The sequence below is a fragment of the Quercus robur genome, chromosome 9, assembly GCF_932294415.1.
Source record: "Quercus robur chromosome 9, dhQueRobu3.1, whole genome shotgun sequence".
In the NCBI taxonomy this organism is placed as follows: domain Eukaryota; kingdom Viridiplantae; phylum Streptophyta; class Magnoliopsida; order Fagales; family Fagaceae; genus Quercus; species Quercus robur.
Window position 1 is genome coordinate 43,684,839 of NC_065542.1, and position 27,542 is coordinate 43,712,380.

At 35.4% G+C, this 27,542-nt stretch overlaps 4 protein-coding genes and 1 non-coding gene across 5 annotated transcripts; 4 read left to right on the forward strand and 1 right to left on the reverse strand.

Annotated features, from left to right (window-relative positions):
* Positions 1-1,007: 1,007 nt before the first annotated feature.
* Positions 1,008-5,076, reverse strand: LOC126698555 (heterogeneous nuclear ribonucleoprotein 1-like). Its single transcript, XM_050395864.1, has 2 exons — positions 4,657-5,076; positions 1,008-2,353 (listed from the first exon to the last, which is right to left on the reverse strand). Exons 1-2 carry the CDS (start codon positions 4,876-4,878, stop codon positions 1,244-1,246), a joined length of 1,332 nt encoding a protein of 443 aa, XP_050251821.1. The 5' UTR covers positions 4,879-5,076; the 3' UTR covers positions 1,008-1,243.
* Positions 5,077-5,154: 78 nt separating this feature from the next.
* TRNAM-CAU (transfer RNA methionine (anticodon CAU)) lies at positions 5,155-5,239 on the forward strand. Its single transcript is given in 2 exon segments — positions 5,155-5,192; positions 5,204-5,239. It is a non-coding gene; the product is annotated as a tRNA-Met (tRNA).
* A 4,362-nt stretch (positions 5,240-9,601) lies between these two features.
* LOC126698556 (eisosome protein SEG2-like) lies at positions 9,602-12,052 on the forward strand. Its single transcript, XM_050395865.1, has 4 exons — positions 9,602-9,944; positions 10,444-10,538; positions 10,687-11,710; positions 11,791-12,052. The coding sequence occupies exons 1-4, from the start codon at positions 9,855-9,857 to the stop codon at positions 11,869-11,871; spliced, it is 1,290 nt and encodes a 429-aa protein (XP_050251822.1). The 5' UTR covers positions 9,602-9,854; the 3' UTR covers positions 11,872-12,052.
* A 3,696-nt stretch (positions 12,053-15,748) lies between these two features.
* On the forward strand, positions 15,749-18,750 carry LOC126701071 (MDIS1-interacting receptor like kinase 2-like). Its single transcript, XM_050399210.1, has 3 exons — positions 15,749-16,140; positions 16,261-16,657; positions 16,825-18,750. Exons 1-3 carry the CDS (start codon positions 15,749-15,751, stop codon positions 18,592-18,594), a joined length of 2,559 nt encoding a protein of 852 aa, XP_050255167.1. The 3' UTR covers positions 18,595-18,750.
* Positions 18,751-22,973: 4,223 nt separating this feature from the next.
* On the forward strand, positions 22,974-27,196 carry LOC126698557 (MDIS1-interacting receptor like kinase 2-like). The gene is made up of 2 exons (XM_050395866.1): positions 22,974-26,266; positions 26,636-27,196. The coding sequence occupies exons 1-2, from the start codon at positions 22,975-22,977 to the stop codon at positions 27,022-27,024; spliced, it is 3,681 nt and encodes a 1,226-aa protein (XP_050251823.1). The 5' UTR covers position 22,974; the 3' UTR covers positions 27,025-27,196.
* Positions 27,197-27,542: the final 346 nt, after the last annotated feature.

Sequence of the window (27,542 nt, forward strand, 5' to 3'; positions counted from 1 at the left end):
CACAAGGACATGCCAAATCTTTAATTCGAGAATCAAAGAAAATGCATTAGATAGATTCCTTAAAGCCAAGCAAACAGTATCAGATGCTACACCTGCAGGCTGAATATACCACAAATGAATAATTCTTGAGAAACATCCAGTTGCATACCCAATTTCACAATTGTTAACTTGTGCGATTGTGAGTGTTTGACATTGTCTACCCACCACTAACTTGTGAAACTTGTTACTTTTTATCAACTACTTACAATTGTATAAGTCAGAGAGCTGTGAAATTGAGTGTGAAAATAGTTGTTTGTAATATTGTTGGAGCAAAATTCAGCAGTAAACCAAAAATATTGATTAGGCAGCTAGTTTTTAACCAAGTCAAAGCAAATTTCTTTTAAATTTAAAAGAAGCCTAGCCGTACCGTAACCTCTTCTTTCAGAGTCAAACGCAAATATATTGAAGTTTTACGTATATTTAATAGATCTTGGAATAAAAATCAGTTGGAATCAAAGCCGTACATTAATTTAGAATGTATAATTTTTCAAAATTATGAACATCTAATAAGATTAACGAGTTCTTTCAAAAAAAGAAAAAAAAGAAAAGCATAACGAGTTCAAAATATGTTGAACTCGCGAGAGCAGAACCAAATATAAAGCTCTACTAGCGTCTTATATTTAAAACTTAGTCGCAGAGTAATACATGAAAAATATTATCCATAAAAAATTAAAATAATAATACATGAAAAACTTCAATATAAGTCCCTCCTGTTGGGTATTCAATAGTAAAAAACTAGTGAAAGTAAAATAAAGAATAATATAATAATGAAGAGACAAAAAGAACAACATAGTTGATGCCCCAGTCACATATTTTAATAAGAAACCAAGAAATTGGAGAGGCAAGGGCTGGGGACTGGTAATAGAAGCAAGGAACAGTAACACTTATCAAGGAAAAAAAGAGAGGGAGGAAGCAAGGAACAATCATACATAGAGGATAGCACAGAAATAGGACCAGCTCATACCCACTATAGCAAAACTTCAAACCTTCCTTATATAAAGGTAATAGAACAAATAAAACTACTAATAGAAACTACCCATCACAATATACTAACAGAAATAAAGCAATCAAACCAGTTGCATACACCAGTGAGAAGAAAGTAATCGAAACAATCTCAATTCCGTTGCCATCCTTGCTAATAGCAAGTACAACCTCCTGCATAACAGTTCCTTCGACAGAAAATCAAACCATTGGATCACTAATGTTAAGTCTGCCTGGACTGAGCAGCACCGTATCCACCACCATAACCCCCAGTGGCTTGTGAAGGGTCAGATCTCCATGCTGCATTGGAGTACCCCGAATTTCCATTTGTGTCACCATAGCCACTTCCCATGTAGCTACCACCCATTCCATGTTGCTCTCCACCACCAGCACCACCACCAGCATTGCTACTTGGGGCACTTCCAGCACGTCCCCCTGTAGCCCCATACCCACCAGAATAAGAACCGTCACTTCCACCATAACTACCATATCCATAGCCTTGATTCCCATACCCAGAAGCTGCACTTGGGGATTGACCCCTTGGAGCAGAAACAGCACCACCACTACCTGGAGCATTCCAGGCTGCAGTTCCATACCCAGCACTTCCACCATAGCCTGATGTGCCATACCCAGAAGGAGTTTGATTTGTCCAAGTATTTTTTACTGCACCTGGCCCCCCAGTTCCATAACCAGCATTAGGGGCATTTGGGTTTCCATATGCCCCCATGGGACCGCCAAATCCAGCATTTGCAGTTCCATAACCACTAACACCATAACTGCCATAACCACCATAACCGACTCCACTATTAGCAGCTCCATAACCATAACCTGCTCCACCATAGCCAGAATATGGCGGAAAACCACCTGCAGCAGTTTGAGGCTGCATATATCTACTTCCATCTGTTCGACCATCAAACGTATTTGTATTTGCACCAGAGGCCCCATAACCTTGATAGCCCCCACTACGGCCCCCACCACCTGGATTTGCATCTTTGGGAAGGGCTCGTTTTACCTCGACTGATTTACCATTCAAGTCATGGAAGGTCTTATGAAGAACTCTATCAACTGCATCCTCAGTGTCAAATGTTATGAAACCAAAACCACGAGGCCGTTGAGTGTTCTGGTCATACATTATTACCACATCAGTTACTTGTCCATAAGTTTCAAAATACTGACGAAATCCATCTTCTGCCAGGTTGGAAGGCAATCCTCCAACAAATATTTTTTTTGTCTTAAAATTTCCTCCCCCTCCAGAGGTTCTGCCAGTGTTAAAATTTCCAGTTCTAGAGGAAGTTTGCTGTTCTTCCCTTGATAGAGCCCTTTTTGCCTCCACCTGTGTAGTTGAAATGAAATTTTAATGACTGGAGGGACATAACAAGTGTAAAAAGACATATACAAGCATGCTGTTCATGTATATATATACAATGATCTAGGAAAACAAAATTTTACAATGTGCCCAACAAGTTTATTTTAACAATTGGATAATCCTTTCACGCAAGAACCAAAAAAGATCATTTTCATCTCTTTGTGGGTGCATTTTGCACACATTATTTAAAAACTATTTAACCTATGCCACCCTCCATAATATAAAGAAAAAAATGGCGATACAAGTAGCAGCAAGCTAACTTAAGGAAGATTTCGCTTCCTAGGCTCTCTCTCTCTCTCTCATATACAATTTATCAGTAACCTAAAGAAAAGATGAAATACCAATAGACCAATAAGAAAACAAAGGAAACAAAAAGAAGACACAGACATTATTTTGCTCATGCTCTCTCACAATACCAAAAAAAAAAAACTTGTTCATGGTTATCCTTACTAATATGCAATTTGTTTCCTTAAAACATAATTTTTTTTTCTTTCCTATCATGTGGAGGCAACATGGAAACAACGTTGACATTCCCATGCATAATATATTCATTAGCAATGATGAAGAAAACACGAACCCATTTTTTTTATAAAATAAAAATAAAAAAAATAAAAAAAAATTTTGCAAATGGCAAACTCCAGAAAGCAATCAAGTGACTGCAAAATATTATTGTCAAGTAAGGAATACCCATAAAGAAATAGTAGTACATCTGCAATAAATTAATACAAAAATACATAAAAGAAAACCCTTTTGAAAAATAAACAAAATCTCAAACACATGCAAAATAACACTAAAATAATTTTTATTAACTATTGAATCATTGAGGGATGAAAGACTATTCATGTTTGACCATGGATAAGGTGCTTGTCCTAAACAATTCAACAAAATGAAACCCAAATGAAGGAATGAAGAGGCAAAACATTTGTGAAAGTGACCATTACTAATGAAAAATAATTATTAACAGGGTAAACTGATAGAGAAAAACTAATAGAAGATGACAGAACCCTAAAATAAAATAAAAATTACGAACAAGTATACACATAGCCAACAGAAATATGAAAATCTAATAAACAAATGAAGTTACATAATTGTAAGAGCAAGTCTCATCCCTTTTACCCAAACATAAGTGAGCTTGTTATAAAGAATGTATTTTTATAATTTCTAAACCACACAAAAGGAAACCAAACAGAGGAAAAAGAAAGACCCCTCCCCCCCCCCGGCCAGTAACCAAGAGTAATGATAATGAAATCAAAATAAATTACTACAGTGACCAAACCCGATATAATGAAGGGTCTGTCCAAGGGAATACATTAATGAACTATTTTAGATAACTTTTTATAGGAAATTGAAAAAACCGTCAAAAAAGTTAGTTTTCATTTTCCCATAAAGAGCTTTCTAAAATGGTTTACTAATGCATGCCCTAACGGCATACGGTAGTAAAACCCTATAATGAAACACTTAACCACACGTTATAGGGTTGTAAAAATAATTCCAAAAAAGTTAGCGTGGAAGTGAAGTTAATTATTCAACAGACCATGTCATGGATCAAACCGGTTTCTAGGGGAAATGAAAAGGAATGGATGAAATAAACTTAATTTGAGGTAGTCACCCTCCAAGAAGAAGAAGGGAGAATTGAGAAAGAGAACTAGAGAGAGAAAAGTTATGAGTTGTTTCCTCAATGAGGAGATGCTATGGATTACAAGTATGTATACAAGTTTCTTGCAAGGCCAAGATAACCAGGAAACAACTTGTAACTAGTTTGGCTCCACTACTTGGTAATGCTAAACCTTTGCAGATTTCCTATCATAAAACTGGTAAAATTGTCCTAAACCCTGTTATTTTCATGATTTTCAGCATACTTAAGGAACCGCAAAGGGCAAACCCAATGTCCACAGGCACAAACAGATGAATATAGGCAGAACCCATTAGATATCACAAAAATTCAACAGAATCGACAAAGCAATTCAAAGATAATAAGCCATTGGACTTGACAACCCAACCAAAAAAAAAAAAAAAAAACCCAGAAACCAAAAACAACTAAAAATCAAAATTTGAAGCCAACCCAACAAAAAATAAGCAAAACCCAGAAACCAAAACAACTCAAAATCAAAACTTAATGCCAACCCAAAACAAACCCAGAAACCAAAACAACTCAAAATCAAAACTTAAGGCCAACCCAAAAAAAAAAAAAAAAAAAAAACCAAAACCCAGATGCAAAAAAAAATTGAAACAAGAAAGTGAATGCAAATAGAGGGAGGAAAGGGACTAACGGTGCGGCCATCGATGGTGTGCCTATCCTGGAGGACACGGTCAAGAACAGAAGGGTCAGAGAAGACAACAAAGCCAAAACCACGAGGGCGACCAGTGGGTTTCTCGCGCATGATAACGGCTTGGGTGACTTGACCGTACTGGGTAAAGTACTCAGTCAAGGTTTCTTCGCTGGTGTCCCATGCTATGCCTCCTATGAATAGCTTTCCTTCGTCTGAATCCATATCTTCTTTTATTTTTTTGCCTCTCTTTTCTGTGTGTTCTCTTAGAGAGGCTCAAAATGGAAAAGCCCTCTGTTTTTGGTTTTCTGTGAGTTTTTGTTAATATGACAGAGAGAGAGAGAGAGACTGAGTGGACTCGAGGAGGGAAGAGAAGCGATTACTGGGTTAGGGTTTTGTTTTGAAACGACGCCGACTTGGGCTCGGCCTAGATTCCATGGAAGAAATTTAGTCTTTACAAATAAGTTATTTATAGATATTAAACAACGTAAGAAAACAACGGGGGTGGTGGCGCAGTTGGCTAGCGCGTAGGTCTCATAGCTTCTGAGTTATCCTGAGGTCGAGAGTTCGAGCCTCTCTCACCCCAACGTATCTCTTTTCTCAAGACCTATTAACTGGTTTTTTTTTTCCCCTCAATAAATTATATGGGAAAAAAGTTTTTTAGATTTTTTTTTTCAAGCCCTGTAAGAAATTGAGTAAACTAAAACTGTTTTTTTTTCTTGAATAATAAATAATATATGTGAAAAGTTAATTAATGCTCTCTTAAGGGTTTATGAAATATTTTTAAATAATTTTTATAAGAAAAAAAAGTAACTAACTTTTTAACAGTTTTTTTTTTTTTTTTTTTTTTTTAATTTCCAATTAAAGGGGCATTAGAATGTTCCATTAACCGAATCCATAATATATAACTAGTTGAAAAAGTTCTTATTCACTTATTGCATCTTCCTTTTAAGGCCTTCTTAACATTTAAGTTACTCAACCTTTGCATTAATTAAATGGTTATTAACTTTTACATAATAATTAGGGTAAGGGAACCCATTATGAGTAAACCGTAAAATATAATTGGTTTTTTTTAAAAAAAAAAAAAATTAAGTAACTAAGTTTTTAACAGCTTTTTATTTTTCTAATTAAAGGGACGTTAAAATCTTCCATTAACAAATGCGATAAGATCATCTATTAACCAAACCCATAATAGATAACTAATTGAGAAGGTTCTTTCATTGGCTATTGCATCTTCCTTTTAAGGTCTTAGAACATAGTGACCAAAAATACTATACACAATGACTTGTTAAAGGTCATACAAAAATACTAGAATAATGTGTTAACTTTTTAAAGGTCATACAAAAATACCATACACAAAGACCAACAAGTCAACAACAAAATTGACTTGATTCCTATCCCAAAAAAAAAAAAAAAAAGGCTTGATTAAATCGCTAAGTACAACTTAAATTTTCTAAACATTGAAGAAAAAAATTTAGCAAACATAAAGTCACTAGAATCACTACCGTAAGATCCGTAGGTGAGTAAAATTCAAATATATATATATCTAGTAAAAAATAGTTGTAAAGTTTAAACCATAGTTTTCCTAAAAAATAAAGGTTTTAAACCATAGTTATCATAATTGTGTCAAGCATCAAACCATTAAAAAGACCAATATACCGGCTTATTGGTTTAACCAGTGGGATATCAGTTTAGTTGCGAATTTGACAATTACTAATTAATTTACAAAAATAAATTAATTTTAAAATATAAAATTAAAGAAAAAATATTTCTAAAAATAAAAACTAAAACTTATCAATTACTCAAATACCAACCAGTGGCAGTGGTCATACTTAACACACAAATAACCCTTAAAAAAAGTACACAATTAGAAAAAGCTTTTAATAAATTCATAAACCACAAAAAAAAAAAAAATGTTAATAGCTTTATAACTCAACTGATTGACACATTTTGGTATTTTCATTCTTTCCTAATTATTGAGTAATAAAAAAACTAAAAGCCACAAAATATATATTAATCTCAAGGTTTTCTTTTAAAGTTACTACTATTGCATCATGAAAAGTATTAGACCATTACTGTGCAATTTCGCATGATGTCAAAAGTATTGGACTATTAGAAAAACCTTGGAAAACATTAGATTACTATTGTGCATTCTGTTATATACAAAAGAATCATTATAAAATAATTTAAAAAAAAAAAAAAAAAAAAAAAGGAAAGAAGAAAAGTTTAATTAATTCTTGAAAGATTACCACATAGAGCTCACTTCTTATAGAGCTATAGGGGAATAGTGAATCACATCCTCTATTTATAGAAGGCCCGGAGAAGTTTGAATTCAAAATTGAAATTGTAGGAAAATTAGTTGTTAAGTCTAATGTGATTATGTGTGCACCTCATGATTATATTTTAAATCTAATCTAGTAGAATTATGACAAATTTTTAGTTCAAATTAATTCCTCATGGAACTAATCAAATTTTTTTGTCCATAATCACATGTAATTAGACTCCATCATGCGGATGCATCTTTAGCCATTAAAATGTGATTTTTCCATATCTTTTAATCCCATGGTCTGATTGAGCTCATGACATATTATTTTGATAATTGACAAATTGTGATTTTTTGTTTTGTTTTGTTTTAGATATTAGTTAAAAATCCCAAACCCCCTCCATTCCATGCATTCCAAGCATTTATGCACACAGGAGATACCAATCCCCCTAAGAGGCGATTGGTTAGTAAGTATTCATTTAATCGGTCTACTATAAAACCAAATGTTTTCATAATGGTTAATCTCGTTGAGAAAACACCCAATATATCTTTTAATATAAATTTTTTGTTATAAAAAATAAAATAAAATATGGACATTGTGAATCAATCTTCAATATTTCTAAGCATAAACATGTATATATAGATTGGTTTTCCTTTCTCAAATTAAAAAAAAAAAAAAAAATTGTAATATTCATTCCTTTCAAATTTTTCTGATATGAACTTTGTCTTTCCATCTATGTCATAAAGAAATTACTTTTTTTTTTTTTTTTTAATAACAAAATGTTAACATGACATGTTTAAAAGCTAATATGGCCTGAAATAAATATAATGATAAATAGACAAAAGTGTAACATTGATATCTATTAAATTTTGTTAGGACAAATTATAGCTTTTTAAATGTAGGGAAATATACTTAAATTTAAACTAAATTTTTAGGGATGAAAATTTTATTTTAGACATAATTTTAATATCCTCAAAACATTCTTTGTAAGGACTAGAATTGCAACCCAAGCCTACCGAGAACAGTGAAGGTTAGCCCAATAAGCCCAAAACGATAAATTTGTTAGAGAGTGGATCTTATAAGCGAACTACTAAACCACGTAAGTTCAGGCTCAAGATAGATTAGGTTCAAGTTGATAGGATTAGACACACAAATTCAACAAAATATCTTCCTCGAACCAATCCGAGGACAAAGTGTTCTTATATTGATCAAGTTTTTTTGTTTACAAAGTGTTCTTCTCTCTCCTCTCTTTCTCTCCATCTTGCATGCCCGTTTTAATGGAGACAATTTCCTTATATAGTCCCCCCCAATACATTCTAGCTTTCCACCTGTTCAATTTCTAGGAAATCCTTTGGATGCTTGTCCTATCAAGGCTCTTTTGGAGGTAATAAGAAGAGTTGTGAGCTAGAAAAATACTATTTAGGTGTCATTTCTTCATAAATGCGGTCATTCAGTTGGTGCATTGCATTTAATGTGGTGCTGGCAGTCATCCCAAATATTTCTTCTCTACATTACTGATACAGTTTGCTACTTCCCCTAGAGCTCATCTTTCTAGAGTGGTTGGTTTCCTAAAGTGTTCTCGAGGTGCTTTTGTTCCTCAGGAACCTCGGTTACCATGTCAGTCCCCTCTTTCTTCCTCGGCCTTTTAGCCCATGTACACATGGATCTTTTAACTGTCCTCGGATATTTGATCATCCTCAAACAGGGTTCGTAGCCCAAAAATGTGCTCGGATCACCTGCCCCCACATTCTTAATTTTTTATTTTCTGCATATATTTTTTGGGATTGATTTCTAATATATTATTGAATATATTTATTTTATTATTCTTCTTTTTTATTTATATATTTTTAAAATTTTTTAACAAAAATACTGAATATATTTTAAATCTTAATCTCAAAGTCGAAATTTGTCATACCAATATTGTTCTATTTTTTAGGGAGGTATTATTTAGGGTTGTTTTAAGAAATTGGATTTTTTTAATAATCCAATAATATTTTTTATTTTTAAAGAGAAAATTTAATAATTATAATTATGTGAGATGGTGCATCCAAATTACAAGACACCAATAAACTAACCGAAAAACCAATAATTTGAGCCTATTAAAGAAGACGCATGTGATACAATTTTCTGTTTTTTATTTTTTATTTTTCAATTTTTGATAAGGACAATTTTGTGTTTTTAGACAAGACAAAGTGGGATTCGAACATGGAAAGTTCGAACACAATCTTTGTCTAATAAAATCTGATCAAAAGATCATTAAGGAAAAAAAGAAGAAGCAAATAGTAAAATCTTTTAATATCTAATCTGAAAAACTCCCACTTAAGTTCTCTTTCCAAGAAAAGAAATTCCTATTGTATGTATTATTGGTACTTGAAAAAGAACTTTACTTCTTTTGTATACAAAATAGACGTTATAGAGTTGATGGAACCAATCACACTTTAAATACAAAAATCAGTCATCATTTACAAAGTGGGTCCCTACAAATGATGCAATGGCTGAGATCAAAAAGCCTATTCTCACACACACACACACACAAACGTTGTTTCTGTGAACAACACGTTAGAGTTGTGTTTGTTTTTTTTGGCAAAAGAAAACACAAAAAGATTTACAGGCTGTGATATGGATTGAGTCAATCAACGAATCCTAAGTCCCAACGGTCACTTCCTCTTTTTCACTAAAATAAGAATTTTTTTTAAAGAAAATTACAAAACAAACTCTCCAACTAGAAGTAGAAGAAGGAAGAGCCCCTATTACAGAACCGCTCTCTCTACACTTCAAATTTTTCTTTGACGCTCTCCTTTCTCTTTTTAGTAAACAATGAAAACCCATTAAGGCAAATCTTTCTCTGGGTAGAACTCAGAAAACCCACTTGGCAAATCTTTGAGATTTTTCTTCTAGAGGGAGAGAAATTTTTTCGGTTTTTTTGTTGTTGTCAAAATGGGTTGTTTTCTTGGTTGTTTTGGTTCTTCCAAAGATGGGAAAAGAAGGAAACCCAGACGCAACAAGGTTCAACCTCGTGATCAACCTGTAAGTACTGTCTTCAAGATTTGTTTTTGCGATGATGTCTTTTAGTGTTTTGTTCTTTCTTAACCCTTTGTTTGACATAAAGAAAGAAAAGATATCAAGATTGATGTTTTCCTTTTTTTTTTTTGGTTTCTAAAAAAGGTCAAATAGTCATGTTAATAAAGTTACAGACTTGAATCTTTACGCCCAGTTTCTTCAAGAAGTAATATTTTCGCTTTCTTTTTAGTTTCCTAGCTTTTCTCAACAGCCAAACAGAGCTTAAGTACTGTTTTCAAGCTTTGAAAGCTTTTTTTTGTTTCTTTTATATGGTTTCTAAAAAGGGCATATAGTCAAGTTCATAAAGTTGCATACCTGTATCTTGACGCACAGTTCATTGAAGATTGAAGATTTTGGTTTTTTTTTTTGGCCCCCTAAGTTTGCTCAGCAGTCAAACAGAACTTTAGTTGATTATTGTTTTTAGAGAACTTTTAAAACTGAATTTGAATTCTGAAAATTGTTGCAGAGAACTGCAAGTTGCACGCCTGCGCAATCTGCTGTTCATTCTACTCAAGAAGAGGACTCCCAAACACCCATCGACATCACGAATTCACAAGTCCAGTGAGTTATCAAATTCCTTATCTTTTTTGGGATTCAATGCTTTCCTAATTTTTGCTTTTTGAGAGCAAAAGCAAAATTTGTTTTATTTATAGGCTTATTGTTATTATTTTTTCTTCGTTTTTTGATTTTTGATATGATTTGAGTGTAGGGATGAGCCTGAGAGAGAGTCGAGCTTTAGAAGCAGAAGGAAAGTAACATTCAACTCCAATGTGGAAACCTATGAACATGTTTTGTGTGAGGAAGTCAAGAATGTTGTACCAGAGACTGAAGGCAGTGGGAAAAAGGGGCAGGAGGAAAATATAGCAAAATCAAGTCAAACAAAGTCTTCTTCAGAAGAAAATTCAATCACTTCAAGTTCAGTATCTTATCCTCCGAATCATAGATACCAGAATTGCAGGGACAGTGATGATGAGTTTGAAGAATTAGATTATGAGGAGAGTGATCTTGATGATGACAATGACGATGACGACGACGACGACGATGATGGGGTACTTGAGGTGAATGAAATTTATGAGGATGATGATGATGGAATTGTTGAGTCAAGGAGAAGAATTCCTGTTGTTCCTGTGGTTACCGAGGTGGTTGATGATTGTCCAATAAGATGTGATGAACGGGAGGTTAAGCCATATGTGTATAACCCGAATGTTCGAGATAGGAGTGCTTATGTTCATCCTGTGTTAAACCCTGTCGAAAATCTTACGCAATGGAAAGCTGTTAAAGCTAAAGGGGCATCACCATTGAGGCCTCAGAAAGAGAATTTTGTTTTGAATCAAGAATCTGAGGTTTCATTCAGTTTTAAGTCAAAAACTAATCAATCCAAGAAGTCAAGCCAGGAAGTAGCAGTTGATGCTAGCCTTTCCAACTGGTTGGAATCATCTGAGGCGACTCCCATCAATAAGTCTAGCACCATTACACCTGAGATAAGCATGTCACAACGATCAACCTCATCAAGGAGCCCAGAAGATAGACCTATTTTGGGAGCATTAACTGTTGAAGAACTCAAACAGTTTTCGTCTACTTCTTCACCAAGGAGGTCACCAAGTCCAAGCCCCGATGACATGCCTATAATAGGGACTGTTGGGACCTACTGGAGTCACACTGGCTCTACCAAGAATTCTGTCTCAGCCTCTTCCTACAAAGGAATCCCAAACACAACCAGCAAGTACAGAGAGGTATATGTGAAGTAAAACTAGTGAAATTTTTGTTTTAGGGGATGGAGGAGTGTTCTGATTAAGTTTTTGTGGGTGTGCAGGATAAGAGAGTGAATTGGCACTCTACTCCATTTGAGGCAAGGTTGGAGAGAGCTTTGAAAAGTGGTTCTGCTGAGGCTTAAACTACTCTTACTCTTGGTGTATGCTAGACAAGCTTGTGAGTGATTTGGTGTTGGATTGTTGTTTTATGTTCTCAGCATCTATATTTTTTTAATTCTTTTGTAAAATTCAATTTGGTTGTTTGTGACATCTGCTTGCCTGTTGTAATTTCGTGATTAATATAATTGAATTTATTCTTTTTAATTGTATCCATAATTCTTTCTGCAATGCTGATCTATGATTTTATGAAGATCAGTTTGGTTTTTATATATTCCAGAGCCCTTCAGCCCCCCTGGATTTCAGTTTTAAACCAGGGAAAGTCCTACATTCTGTTTCTTGATTTACAGCTACCAAAACTTCGCCTCTCTCTCTTTCTGAATTTCAGTCACTAGATCAGAATTCTATATGGTTTGATGACTTTTAAAGCATAGAGATCTATTTAGTTGGAGATTCCAGTAATGGTTGTACATTTTTGTCTAATCACAATTTGATTTCCAACATCACAACGTTTATTGGCTACATAATGTAATATTAACAATTCTTATTGGGGCAGTTGACATGGCTACATAATGTAATGGTCAACAAATCTCATTGTCATGGTTTGTAGGCTAAAGACTTGTTCTTGTGTGTGTCAGACCAATAGAACCCACCCCCCCCACCCCCCCCACCCCCCCCCAAAAAAAAAAAAAAAAAAAAAAAAAAAAAAAAAAAAAAAAGGAAAAGAAAAAGCAAAGTCGAATTACCCATAGAAGAAGTGTGAGCGATGCAAATTATGCTATTTTCTGTGAAATTATTATATCCATACCTATCTTATTTCAAGTAATCTAAGAGGTTGATGGGAGCAAGTTTAAGCTGATTTTTGGTCTAAGTTTGTTAGCTTTGGGCTTGTTGGTTGTAAACCATTTTTGTCTCCGTCTTGCTAAACAAGAAGAAGGTGAGATGTGTAAACCATTTTTGGAAAAGATAAATTGATGATCCCACTCTCGCAATAGTGGCTGCAATGATAGGCCACAATTTTGCCCAACTATTTTTCTTTTTAGTAATTGGAGTGTCTTTTTCCATAACTGAAACTTTTTATGCCAGCATGTTTGAAGCTGCAGCAATTGTATAGAATGACAAAATATTTTTGACTCTTGAATCGATTTAAAATTGGTAGTATGCTGACTTTAGGGGCTCTCTCTATCTGAGTTTCAGTCACCAGCATTATAAGACTTGTTCTTGTAAGTGTCAGACCAATAGAACCCCCCCCCCCCCCCCCCCCCCCCCCCCACAACAAAAAAAAAAAAAAAAAAAAAGGAAAAGAAAAAGCAAAGTCGAATTACCCATAGAAGAAGTGTGAGCGATGCAAATTATGCTATTTTCTGTGAAATTATTATATCCATACCTATCTTATTTCAAGTAATCATTATAAGATTCAGAACTCCAGAAGCCTAAGATTTAAATAGGTAGATTGCCTTATGAACCCAGTTTATTGACTTCCTACACAATATACTCTTTTGTATAACCCTGTTTTGAATTTTTTACTAAGCATATCGAAGTTTGAAGGGCAAAAGGAGTAGAGTAAGAAATAGAAGAAGCTGAGAGGAGAGGGGAGGAATGGTATCCTTTCTTCTCGCATGTTTTAAAAATTAAATAGAAAATGATAAGATATTATATAAATTAATAATTATACCATCTTTTTATTCAATTCAAAGAAATAGATATAAATTGATTATTATTATTATTTTTTTTAATTTAATTTAAGTGAAACCTGTCCTCTAAAGTCTTCTGATTTAAATTAAAAAAAGGTTTTAGAGGATATCTTACCTCTTAAATCTCATCAAATCATTTCCTTCCCTTAAGGCATCTAAACATGCTGAATTAACCTTCCATACCCTTTTTCATCTACTCCTCTCCTCGCCTCCATACAAACACACGTGCCTGTTTGGAATGCATTTATAAGTTAGCTTATTGCTTATTTTTCTTACTATTTACGGGTTCCATGTAAATCACCTACTTATTTTATTTAACTTTTACCTTTTATCTATGGTACTTTAAGTAAAAAATTTTCAGAAAAAACCAAGATAAAGCTGTTGCCAAATGTACTCAAGAGAATCCCAAATGTTCTTTGAGAGTCATTACTCATTAGCCTGTCCAATTCACAGGCATGTTGGCTGGTTTAATTTTCCCAGGAACCATATGGTATCCCTTTCACAGCCATGTTAACTTGTGCCTGCTTTTCAAGAACCACCATGGGAAGCTGGCTAAGTTTAACCAGATTGCAAACATTTCCACTTAGTCAGAAGTCAACTTTGAGCAGCCAGAGAAGAAAAGAGACAAAAGGGATGCTGATATTCTTTAGTTCACGTGCTTGGTAGAAAATTCATCAAAAAATAGAAAACGATTAGTAAACAAATAAGGAGATTTACTAAGAGGAAAATGATTAGGAAGTCGTGAGCTTCATTGGAGGGAAGGAAAGAAAATGAGGAAAAGAAAAGTCTAGCAGGTATTATTTTGAGGGTAAAATCTAGCTTACACACCCTATTATATACACTTTTATACACACACAAACTGCACATAAATCGTGACATGAAGTCATAGCTTCCAATTCAAGTCACAATTTAAGTGCTGTTTGAGACTTTTCTTTTTGTTGTTGAGAATTTGCTGTTTGAGACTTTGAGTATGTGTAATAAACACCACTTTTTTGTGAAATTAGGGGTCTATACATGAAACATTGTTTATATATATAACAGAGCAAAAGTACCAATACAGCCCTCACTAGTGCTCCGCCCAACATATATTCAAGCAGTGGCAGAGCCATGTTGCGACCGAAGATTCAAGCAGAATGAGATTCGAGTAAAATGAAAGGGAAAAAGAAGAAAAAAGAAAAAGATTATTGTAATAGGGACCTCAAAGTAACATTTTTATTTGAACAACGTTACAAATGCAATAATTTTATAATATCTTTCACAATAGTTGTGTAAACCAGTTTTTATTAATTCTTACTTGGAACCACCACTTACATAATTTTACCTAGATAGTTTGTGAATTTTGCGTGAAATTGGTGTTTCTTTTATTGTTCTCACTTACTTGTTACCACGTGGAATAGGACCATAAATATTGCAGAATCCATTTCAGGCCTGACAATACCTTTGACAAACACTAGTCACAAGACTCACAACTCAACCTCTGATGCCAATTTGATCTATTTCAGAAGGCCTGTAATAGCTTGCTAATGGTAATCTTGTCGAAATGGTCGGACAGGCAAACATGGGTTTGAGCTGATAGTACTTGTGCCACAGAACGCATGGTGGGTCGTGCCGTTGGAGTGTCACGCACACATGCTAAGGCTGTGGTAACTACAAACACCACCTCCTTTGCTATTTGGCCTGTAGGTGGTGGAAGTCCTTGGTCTAGCACATCCTTCAAAAGAATTTCTGCAGTGTCTGAAGTTGATGTTCTCAAATTGAATGTGTTACGTACCAGCTGCCATATCAGATTTGGTTCTTGCTTTTGAATTTGCTTAGGAGTTTATCTTTATCTTAGCTATTGATTGTTATCTAATATTTCAGGTATTTGTTATTTATTGGGATAACAATTGCCTTTATCCTTATCAGATTAGTAGGCTAGATTGTAGGAATTGTTTCTATCGTTTAGGTGTTGGATTTGTTTTTTATGATCAGTTGTAAGCCTATATAAGGCCTATTATGTTTAATAAAGAGGGAGGAGAATATTTTAGTAAAAATCAAGCTTTGTTTGTTAAGGAGGTCTCGGTTATCCCTCGAAGTATAACCATAAATTTCCTCTTGTCTACTGTTTAATTTCTGAAAATCCTTAGATCTAACCATAGCCTCTCGGGGGAAAAGAGGATCTTCACGCGGCCGTGGAGGGGGTCGTATCAAATTGGTATCAAAGCAGGTTATGGCTGAGGATCGTGTGGACAGATTGGAAGGTGAGGTTAACAACTTGACTTCCATGGTTTCGGAACAACAGAAGATGATGAAGGAGATACAGGAAATGCTTGCTGCAATGCATACTCGTTTTGACAACCTTTCGAGTAATCATAGCAGCGAGAGTTCTCACAAGCGTGGTGAGGGGGAAAGGTCTTCAGGTAGATTCAACTCTGGACCATCCGGCTCACATGGTGCTGTCATTCCAAGGGTGACAAAACTAGATTTCCCATGCTTCAACGGAAATGAAGATCCAACTAGTTGGATTTGCCGTGCAGAGCAATTTTTTGAATTCCAAAATATTGTTGAGAAAGAAAAAATTTCATTGGCTGCCTACCATTTGGAGGGGGAAGCACAATTATGGTATCAATTACTAAAGGAAGAAGAGAGAGTGATCACTTGGCCTCTCCTCAAAGAAGGCTTGTAAACACGTTATGGCCCAACAGAGTTTGATGACTTCTTTGGTGATCTAACAAAGCTTAGGCAAATGGGATTTGTGAGAGAGTATCAAAGTCAATTTGAAAGATTGCTTAGCAGAGTAGGAAAATTACCACCAGCACAACAAGTGGGTTGCTTCATTAGTGGCCTTAAAGAACATCTACGAATTGATGTTCAAGCCCTCAAACCAGCTTCCTTATCTGCTGCAGTGGGCTTAGCTCGCCTCTGTGAAGCCAAGTCCCAATTTCAACATCAACAACCTCCATCTAAAGAAAATGAAGAACCTTTGCCTCTATCTCTTAGCAAAGTGAGTCCTACTACTAAGACTATCAAGAAACTTACACCTACTGAACTCAAAGAGAGGCGAGACAAGGGCTTGTGCTTTAATTGTGATGAAAAATTTGCACCAGGACATCAATGTAAGAAGCTATTTTTTATTGAGGTGGGTTGGCCGGATGAGCATGGAGAAGGATCCCTTGAGGACAAGGGATGATTTTAAGGGGAAGGGAGTGTTACGTACCAGCTGCCATATCAGATTTGGTTCTTGCTTTTGAATTTCCTTAGGAGTTTATCTTTATCTTAGCTATTGATTGTTATCTAATATTTCAGGTATTTGTTATTTACTGGGATAACAACCTGTTCCTAGGACCATTGTCATCAAATATTTCCAAGCTTTCCAAGCTCGTAGAACTTTGCCTAGGAAATAATAATTTCTTTGGTCCAATTCCTGGAGAAATGGATTTGATGTCCGATCTTCAAATACTTGAATTGTATAACAATTCATTCCAAGGGATGATTCCTTCCTCAATAGGCCAACTCAGGGAGCTTCAGTCCCTTGATCTTCGAAAAAATGCCTTGAATTCCACAATCCCTTCTGAGCTAGGTCTTTGTACCAACCTCACCTACTTGGCCTTAGCAGTGAACAATCTCGCTGGCCCACTTCCTTTGTCATTGTCCCATCTGACCAAACTTACCGAGTTGGGTTTATCTGATAACTCTCTTTCTGGTGATATTTCACCTAATTTAATTGCCAATTGGACTGAATTAGTTTCATTGGAACTCCAAAATAATCAGTTCTCTGGGAAAATTCCATCAGAAATAGGCCTGTTGACAAAGCTAAGCTATCTTCTTATGTTCAATAATACGCTCTCTGGATCAATTCCCTTAGAGATAGGAAATTTGAAAGATCTATTTGCTTTAGACCTTTCAGGGAACCAGCTTTCCGGTCCAATTCCTCTGACATTGTGGAATCTCACAAACCTTCAAGTCTTACAACTTTTCTTTAACAATCTTAGTGGCATACTTCCACCAGAGATTGGAAAAATGAAGTCTTTGGTTACTCTTGATCTCAACACTAACCGATTGTATGGACAGTTGCCAGAAACCATTTCTCAACTAAATAGTTTGCAGTCATTCTCTGTGTTCACCAATAATTTCTCTGGCGGCATACCCACTGACTTTGGGAAGTATAGTCCTGATCTAAGCTATGTTAGCTTTTCAAACAACTTCTCTGGGGAACTGCCATCTGAATTGTGCAGTGGTTTTGCTCTTGAAGATTTAACGGTGAATAACAATAGCTTTACAGGATCATTGCCAGTGTGCTTGAGGAATTGTTCAAAGCTACATAGAGTCCGGCTTGATGGGAACGAATTCACTGGAAACATCACAGAAGCCTTTGGAGTTCGTCAAAATCTTAATTTCCTCACTCTTATGGACAACCAATTTGTTGGTCATCTCTCATCAACGTGGGGAGAATGTAGAAATCTCACCAATTTACAGATGGACAGAAATAGAATTTCTGGCAAAATCCCTGTTGAGCTTGGGAAGTTAACCAAATTGCAAATTCTAACCCTGGACTCAAACAAACTATCCGGGGAAATTCCAACTGAACTGGGAAATATAGGTATGCTTTACAAGCTTAATTTTAGTAAGAATCATTTGACAGGACAGAATCCTAGGAGTGTAGGAAATTTGTCTAAGCTCCAGCATCTTGATTTGTCAGAGAACAGCCTGACTGGTAACATGCCAATAGAGCTTTGCAATTGTTACGGCTTATTAAGCTTGAACCTAAACCACAACAAGATATCTGGTGAAATACCATTGGAGCTTGGCTACCTAAGATCATTACAGTATATGTTAGATCTCAGCAGTAATTCGCTCTCCGGGACAATACCACAAAACCTTGGAAAGCTTATGAGAGTGGAGTATCTCAATATCTCACATAAGCACCTCTCTGGTAGAATCCCAGAAACATTGTCGAGCATGGTAAGTCTAGGTTCCATAGATTTTTCTTATAACAACTTGATGGGACCAATCCCAACTGGTAACATTTTCCAACAAGCACCAGCAAAAGCTTTTGTTGGAAACTCAGGTCTATAGGTCAATTGGCAAAAGCAGTCGTTTTTGTGGTGACCATAGCCTTGGCATGTACGCGTAGCACTCCAGAGTCACGACCAACTATGCGTTTTGTCGCACAAGAACTATCAGATCGAACCCACAATTTTCCATCTGAGCCATTTGGCACGATTACTTTTCGTAGGCTAGTTAGTGATTTTTGGATTTGGCCTAGGAAGGATTGTGACTAGTACTTATTAAATTGTAGTTCAAAATCTTAGGATCAAAGCTTTGCTTGAAATGGCTTGTATTAATTTTATGTTCTTGGTCTATGTTAGTGCTGAGTCAATAAGATGTTCAATCCGTAGCCTCCAAATATCATTCTTACGGACTGGAAAAAATATAAAATTCATTATTTTTAAGAACCGTTGTCTGCCAAGAACATTCAAAGCCCTAAACAACACAATTAAAATATTAAAAAGTAACTGCAGTCCCACGCGATGCGTAGAAATATATAAATATTATGTAATAGGATGTAGTAAATAAAAAGTAACAATTACTTCAAGTATTATATATATATATATTAAAGTATTTTTTATATGTTTGATTAATATATTTTTAAGGTGAACTATATTTTTCTAACTTTTGTTGTAGTGTGTAATACAATATTTGCCTAAAATAAAATAAAATTTTATAAGTTTCAAATTTATTATTCAAATTTCTCACCTCTCAAGGAAAAAGGAGATTATTGTAACAATAAAAACTCATCACAAAATTACAATATTATTTTAATCAAAATTAAAATGAAACAAAGGAATACAAAAAAGACTTTATAATATTTTATACTCAAACAATTGGTAGGCATAGTCAAATTCATAGCCATGTAGATTATGTTTTGATATAAACTCAAATCACTATTTGCAAAAAAACTAAGTATTAACCCAAACCAAAATACAACTAAAGCAGAGAGAGAGAGAGAGAGAGAGAGAGAGAGAGAGAGAGAGAGTACTCACAATTTTTTTGTTGAAAAAATATGGATTGAATTGGAGAAATGATATCAAATTTATACAAATATATATATATTTGATTATAATAAGAACATTACGTGGCTTTAGTTTTAGATGTGCTCTACAAAATTACATGGCTTGAAATTGTAGTTACATTCTAAAAAGATAAAATTTACATTGGATATGATCTTGTCTATGAACCGTTGATCCAAGATTGGAGGTTAAGTTATGAGGTTGGAACGTGTTTGGCACCCACCTTGCCCATTGAACCGGTCTTCTAGATTATGGTGACCTTAATCATGTCATATCATCCATTCATCCAACATGTCATAGAAAGACATAAAAACATGTTTTTCATAGAAGAAAGATCTAGGGGCTCGTTTGGAAGCAGTGTTTAAGTATTGTTGTTCAGTTTTCAGTGTTGTGAAAATACATGTTTGAGTGTTATAAAAATACATGTCAGAAGTATTATTGTTGTTTAAATACTGAAAACTGATGTTTAAAAGCCACTACCAAATAGGCCCCTAGTATCTAGGATTTTGAAAAAGAGTTTTTTAGCATGTGAAAATTATAAGCGTAACCTATGAACAATCAAACTAAATAAAGTAAATCTAGCTTGCATTGATCCTAAATTAGCCCATATCATTATAAACAAACATGTTTATGAAATAATTGGGTAATCAAGCAAGATCAAACACTCAAAAGAAAAAGACATACTACCTGCATAAACAAAGATTATGATTCGTTTTGGTTTGGCTGATGATCCTAACAAAACTTAGTGTTTTGGAGAAATTTGGGCAGAGTTTCCAAGCTCCACACCATCTTGATAGCAACTTGACACCAACTCGATAGATTGAGACTATGGAAAACAAAAAACATAACAACGTGAAATGCCCAATAACTTGTCCATTTCAAGCTTGATTGAAGCCCTACTTATTTGGATATAAAAGGGACATCATAAGTCATCCCCAGAGTGGTTTTTCAAAGAGAGAAACACTTCATTTGTGTGGCTAGGGTTGGGTAACAAAGTTTCTCTCAAATTCACCATACTAGAGAGTTCTAAGTAAATTTGTCAGTAAAAAGATGAAATCATACCACCAACACAGACTAGCTGTTGTGAAGAAAACCTTCAAGAAGTTCTTAGAGTTGGTCGGAAGTTCCAATCATACCGCAGTGTGTCGTTTGTGAAGTTGTCCATGTGATTGAAAAGTCTAGATGTACTGACACAATGAAAGGTTTTCTCTATAACTTGTGCATAGGTAGTAGGGTTTAGAAAAAGTTTTTTTTTTTCCTTGATTGTAAAACTTCTCTAATCATAGTGGATTAACTTGTTGGGAGGGTTCCCCTTGTGGTTTTTACTTTGAAGTAGTTATTTCGTTGGTTTTTTCTACTGTGTGTTGATTGATTTTCCATAGTTCATCTTATTTACACAATAATGGTCTTGATCACTGTGCAAAGATTGTTTATAATTTGACTGATTAATAACTTGGCCTTAAATTTGTTAATTCACACAACCGGATCTCAAAACCCTAGCAATTTTAAATAATAATAAATAAATAAATAACCTAAACCCCTAACATAAACTATGTCACAGGCTTTCAAAGATCTGATATCATCATTTGAAACAAGTGGCTGTGATTTATTGGTTAGGAGGACTATTGGGCAAGGCAAACATGGTCCTGTCGGTTTAATTGGTATCAATTGGGGAATTTTCTCATTGATAAATTTGTATCCAAATCTAACTTTCCTGGAGGCCTTCAATGAAGGTAGAACTTGGGTTTAGACTTGTTCAGCCCTGACTTCAATGTCAAATCCATTAATCTTTCAACATCTTTCTCTAAGTCAATATGCTGCAAATTAATTGTGCTATCCACAAGTCAAGTTAGCCACAATTATGATTCATGGACCGAATGCTAGTGAAGTAGGGATTTGGTCACTCAGTATCCAAGAGTAAGTAATTAGGTACAAATACACGGGGTCTTCTTACAGTTGAATATTTATTCTCTACGTTCATAGTTAGAATTCCACTAAGAGAAGTGCTCATCATCAGTCCCCACTTCACGTTCTAAAAATTAGAGGAGCACAGATTGTTGTCTTTGTCCATGGTCTATAATACCATCCTTAATAAATCAGAACCTGTGTGATGCACATTCCAAAGACATTTCTTACCCAAACTTGACGTTCTTTGACGCTTGTTGACCACGTTGTACTCTTCCAACACTTAGTAAAAAAATGATTTGAGTGTTGACCTAATTGCTTTACAATATCTTATGAGATTCAAAACCGATTTTGACGTATGAGCAACCACAAAGAAAAAGGCTTCATTCCCTTCATGATGGAGCTAGAATTATCCTGATTGGACGGTCTGATTTTCGGTCAATCTTGGTCATTTTGTTGCAAAATTAACATTCTTCAATATTTCCTTGAAAATTTTTACTTCAAATCCTGTCAGTGTAAATATTGTACAAATAAAAGAACAAGTGGGTACTGATAAGAAAAGAAAAGGAAAAAAAAAAAAAAAAGCAGTAACAAACAAGAGACAACGTAGCAAACAAATAGCTTCGAACCAGTTGAAATGGAGCACAATGCTAGTTGATATGATGATTTTGATGAGGATTGAACCAATGCCAATTGATATGCATTGACTCTAAAAATATGTACGATGCAAAAAATATGAAATATGTGCAACAAAAAATGACTCTTATACACACAAACTTACACGCTTGCGAGTTTTAAATTGAAATCGTGACTTAAACTTATACACGCGTGCATTTTAAACTAAAATTATCACTTTAAGTCAATTTTTGAAAAATTAGAACATGACACGACAAAGATATGCATATTAATTAATTATTAAATATATTTTTAAACATTTTTTTTTTCATATAATGTTAAACTTATATTAATTTAAGAGATAATAAAATGAATTCATAACTAATAAATGATGTTTAGAAATTAAAATACAAACTAATAATAAGATCCAAAAGAGTAAATAAAAGATAACAAGATAAGTGTTCAAAAAAAAAAAATAATAATAATAATAATAAGTGTCCTTCCTGTGTCCCAGTTGTGTCCTGCAATTTTTTTTTTTTTTTTTTTTTTTTTTTTTTTTTTTTTTCATTTAGAAAGGATACAATTGGGATATGCGTGCAAAAGTCACAGACGTTTCTCGTATACGACATCCCAAATGAATTGTCCGTGCTTTCTGTGGTACTAAGTTCCATCCAATTGAATAGAATCCAAAATATTCCTACTGAAGGAGAAAAAAAGATTCCCAAGTATGACTGCCAGTAATTTGTAATTCTGCCAAGTGTCACTTGGCACTGCAACTCATACCTTACTATATAACCAGGCATGGGGGGTGACAAGAATTCGTATCAGTTATAAGTTAGTATACTTAGCAGTTAGAAAGCTAGGCATGACAACCATTCAAAAGTCTCTTCTTCTATTTCATATTCTTTTGCTCTCCTTACTTCCAGTGAGGATCACATCATCTCCAACAACACAAGCCGAAGCTCTCATCAAATGGAAAAACAGTCTCTCTCCCTCTTCATCTCTTAATTCATGGTACCTCACCAACCTCAACAATCTTTGCAACTGGACAGCCATAGTTTGCCACACCACAGGAACTATCTCAGAAATAAAACTATCCGATGCAAACCTCTCTGGCACACTTACCCAATTTAACTTCACTTCATTTTATAATCTCACCCACTTGGACCTCAACAACAACACACTTGGAGGATCGATACCACCAGCCATCGGCAACCTCTGGATGCTCACTTACTTGGACTTGGGAAACAACCAGTTTGAAGGAAACATACCTACTGAGATAGCACAGTTGACAGAGCTTCAGTATCTTAGTCTTTACAACAACAGTCTCAATGGTACCATCCCCTATCAACTCAGCAATCTTCCAAAGGTATGGTACTTAGACCTTGGAGCAAACTACTTAGTATGTCTTGATTGGTCCAACTTTTCAGGCATGCCTTTCTTGACCCACCTCAACTTAATGCTCAATGAACTCACTTCTGAATTCCCAGAGTTCATAACAAGTTGCCAGAATTTGACATACCTTGACTTGTCTCAGAATTATTTGACGGGCCCAATACCAGAATTGGTATATACCAATCTGGGCAAGCTCACACACTTCCACCTGACTAACAACATATTCCAAGGACCATTGTCATCAAATATTTCCAAGCTTTCCAAGCTCATAGAACTTTGCCTAGGAAATAATAATTTCTTTGGTCCAATTCCTGGAGAAATGGATTTGATGTCCGATCTTCAAACACTTGAATTGTATAACAATTCATTCCAAGGGATGATTCCTTCCTCAATAGGCCAACTCAGGGAGCTTCAGTCCCTTGATCTTCGAAAAAATGCCTTGAATTCCACAATCCCTTCTGAGCTAGGCCTTTGTACCAACCTCACCTACTTGGCCTTAGCAGTGAACAATCTCACTGGCCTGCGTCCTTTATCATTGTCCAATCTGACCAAAATTACCAATTTGGGTTTATCTGATAACTCTCTTTCTGGTGATATTTCACCTAATTTAATTGCCAATTGGACTCAATTAGTCTCATTGCAACTCCAAAATAATCAGTTCTCCGGGAAAATTCCATCAGAAATAGGCCTGTTGACAAAGCTAAACTATCTTCTTATGTACAATAATACGCTCTCTGGATCAATTCCCTTAGAGATAGGAAATTTGAAAGATCTATTTGCTTTAGACCTTTCAGGGAACCAGCTTTCCGGTCCAATTCCTCTGACATTGTGGAATCTCACAAACCTTCAAGTCTTACAGCTTTTCTATAACAATCTTAGTGGCATACTTCCACCAGAGATTGGAAAAATGAAGTCTTTGGTTACTCTTGATCTCAACACTAACCGATTGTATGGACAGTTGCCAGAAACCATTTCTCAACTAAATAGTTTGCAGTCATTCTCTGTGTTCACCAATAATTTCTCTGGCAGCATACCCACTGACTTTGGGAAGTATAGTCCTGATTTAAGCTACATTAGCTTTTCAAACAACAGCTTCTTTGGGGCACTGCCATCTGAATTGTGCAGTGGTTTTGCTCTTGAAGATTTAACAGTGAATAGCAACGGATTTACAGGATCCTTGCCAGAGTGCTTGAGGAATTGTTCGAAGCTACATAGAGTCCGGCTTGATGGGAATAAATTCACTGGAAACATTACAGAATCCTTTGGAGTTCATCAAAATCTTAATTTCCTCGCTCTTAGGGACAACCAATTTGTTGGTCATCTCTCATCAATGTGGGGAGAGTGTAGAAATCTCACCAATTTACAGATGGACAGAAATAGAATTTCTGGAAAAATCCCTGTTGAGCTTGGGAAGTTAACCAAATTGCAAGTTCTAACGCTGGACTCGAACAAACTGTCTGGGGAAATTCCAGATGAGCTGGGAAATCTAGGCCTGCTTTACAGGCTTAATCTGAGCCAGAATGATATGACAGGGGAGCTCCCTAAGAGTCTAGGCAATTTAAGCAAGCTCCAGCTTCTTGATTTTTCAGAGAACAGCCTGACTGGTAACATACCAGTAGAGCTTGGCAATTGTAATGGCTTATTGACCTTGAACTTAAGCCACAACAAGATATCTGGTGGCATACCATCCAAGCTTGGCAACCTAGTATCACTGCAATATATGTTGGATCTCAGCAGTAATTCCCTCTCCGGAACAATACCTCAAAACCTTGGAAAGCTTACAGCGGTAGAGTATCTCAATCTTTCACATAACCACCTCTCTGGGAGAATCCCCGAAGCATTATCAAGCATGGTTAGTCTACATTCCATTGATTTTTCTTACAATAACTTGACGGGTGAAATCCCAACTGGTAAAATTTTCCAGCAAGTGCCAGCAAAATCTTATGTTGGAAACTCAGGTCTTTGTGGAAAAGTAGAAGGATTAACTCCCTGCAGTCCAGTATCCCTTCCCCACAAATCCTCAAATACTAAGAAAAAGGTCCTTATTGGTGCCATTGTTTGGGTTTCTGGCTTATTATGTCTTGCAACTGTTATTGTTGGAATTCTAGTATATAGTCGAACCACCGAGTTCTATGATGAAGAGGGTAGTAGTATAAAGTATGAGAGATTTGAATCAATGATATGGGAAAGAGAAGCAAAATTTATGTTTGGGGATATACTGAATTCCACTGAGGACTTCAATGAGAAGTACTGCATTGGGAAAGGAGGATTTGGAAGCGTTTACAAAGCGGTGTTGCCAACAGGTCAAGTTGTAGCAGTTAAAAAGCTTAACATATCAGACTCTAGTGACATTCCCACAATAAATCGCCGAAGTTTTGAGAATGAGATACGAACTCTAACAGAGGTTAGGCATCGACATATCATTAAGCTATATGGCTTTTGTTCCTGGAAAGGATGCTTGTTCTTGGTTTATGAATATGTAGAGAGAGGTAGTCTAAGAAAAGTATTGTATGGGGTGGAAGGGGAAGCGGAACTAGGCTGGTCTACAAGGGTGAAAATTGTGCAAGGAGTGGCTCATGCTATGGCCTACTTGCACCATGATTGCTTTCCGCCAATTGTGCACCGGGATGTGTCTTTGAACAACATATTGCTGGAAATGGAATTCGAACCACGGCTCTCAGATTTTGGCACTGCGAGACTATTAAGCTCAGAGTCATCCAACTGGACAACAATTGCTGGGTCTTATGGTTACATTGCTCCAGGTAATCGAACATTTTATTAATCTGTATATTCTTGTTCCCATTTCTTCAATAGTTTTCCAAGTCAAAAAAGTGGGTTCCAGTTAGTTCAACTGGTAAAATCTTTTGTTGTCAAGCAAGAGATTAGCAGTTCAAACCCTGCTTACAATAAAAGATTGAAACAATATGGGTTGTTGTCACATGGTAAACTATTTTCCAGTCTATAATACTTTTCAAAGACAATGTTCTCAAAATAGAAAGTATTTTCCTCATATCTCTACTATGTTCTTATTTAGATTATACATTGAACATAAATGATTTTTACAGTTTTGGTTTGGAAATGTTTCAAATAACATTTATTTTGTTTCATTTTCTACTTATTTTAATTTGTAGAACTGGCACTCACAATGAGGGTCACAGATAAGTGTGATGTTTATAGTTTTGGAGTGGTGGCATTGGAAGTCATGATGGGAAGGCATCCAGGGGAACTTCTAGCATCCTTGTCATCATCATCATCATCATCGACTACAACAACCTTATTTGAAAACCAGGAATTGCTTTTGAAGGATATTCTAGACCAACGCCTTCCTCCTCCCACAGGTCAATTGGCAGAGGCAGTGGTGTTTGTTGTCACCATAGCCTTAGCATGTACGCGTAGCACTCCAAAATCACGACCAAATATGCGTTTTGTTGCACAAGAACTATCAGCTCGAACCCACGCTTTTCAGTCTGAGCCGTTTGGCATGATTACTATTAGCAAGCTAGCAGGCTTTCAAAAATAAAACACTCTTTGGCTAGTGAGTGTGTTTTCTGGATATGGCCTAGGAAGGGTTGTGGCTATGCTTACTAAATCCTAGATTTTTTTTTTGGAAGAATACTAAATCCTAGTTCATAATCTTAGGAAGTTAGGATCAAAGTTTTCTTGAAATGGCTTGTGTAAATTTTTTTTTCTAAGTCTATGCAAGTGCTGAGTGAATAAGATGTTCAATCTCTAGGCTCAAAATAAGATTTCTTATGGACTGGGAAAAAATATATATAAATTTTTTATTATTTTCTATGATTGAATAGTAAGATCTAGAGCATTCAAGGCTGTAACCTGTAACCTGTAACCTGTAAACAACTTTATGGCTGTAGAACATCTCAATCGTTATGTCAAGGTATGTGGACAGTATCTTAAACTCTTTAGACATGTAATGTCTTTTGGCAAGAATGCAGTCTAATTCAATATAGCAATTCACTAAGCCTATAAATAAGTTCTCCTCCTCCTCCTATTTGGATATATACACCTCTAGTTTATATA

Coding starts and splice junctions, on each gene's coding strand:
- LOC126698555 (XM_050395864.1), bottom strand. CDS start 4,878: ATGGATTCAGACGAAGGAAAGCTATTCATAGGAGGCATAGCATGGGAC. Junction 2,354..4,656: donor ACACCATCGATGGCCGCACC/GTTAGTCCCTTT, acceptor TCAACTACACAG/GTGGAGGCAAAAAGGGCTCT.
- LOC126698556 (XM_050395865.1), top strand. CDS start 9,855: ATGGGTTGTTTTCTTGGTTGTTTTGGTTCTTCCAAAGATGGGAAAAGA. Junction 10,539..10,686: donor ATCACGAATTCACAAGTCCA/GTGAGTTATCAA, acceptor ATTTGAGTGTAG/GGATGAGCCTGAGAGAGAGT. Junction 11,711..11,790: donor CAACCAGCAAGTACAGAGAG/GTATATGTGAAG, acceptor GTGGGTGTGCAG/GATAAGAGAGTGAATTGGCA.
- LOC126701071 (XM_050399210.1), top strand. CDS start 15,749: ATGGCTGAGGATCGTGTGGACAGATTGGAAGGTGAGGTTAACAACTTG. Junction 16,141..16,260: donor GAGGGGGAAGCACAATTATG/GTATCAATTACT, acceptor AACAAAGCTTAG/GCAAATGGGATTTGTGAGAG. Junction 16,658..16,824: donor AGAAGCTATTTTTTATTGAG/GTGGGTTGGCCG, acceptor CTAATATTTCAG/GTATTTGTTATTTACTGGGA.
- LOC126698557 (XM_050395866.1), top strand. CDS start 22,975: ATGACAACCATTCAAAAGTCTCTTCTTCTATTTCATATTCTTTTGCTC. Junction 26,267..26,635: donor TTATGGTTACATTGCTCCAG/GTAATCGAACAT, acceptor TTTAATTTGTAG/AACTGGCACTCACAATGAGG.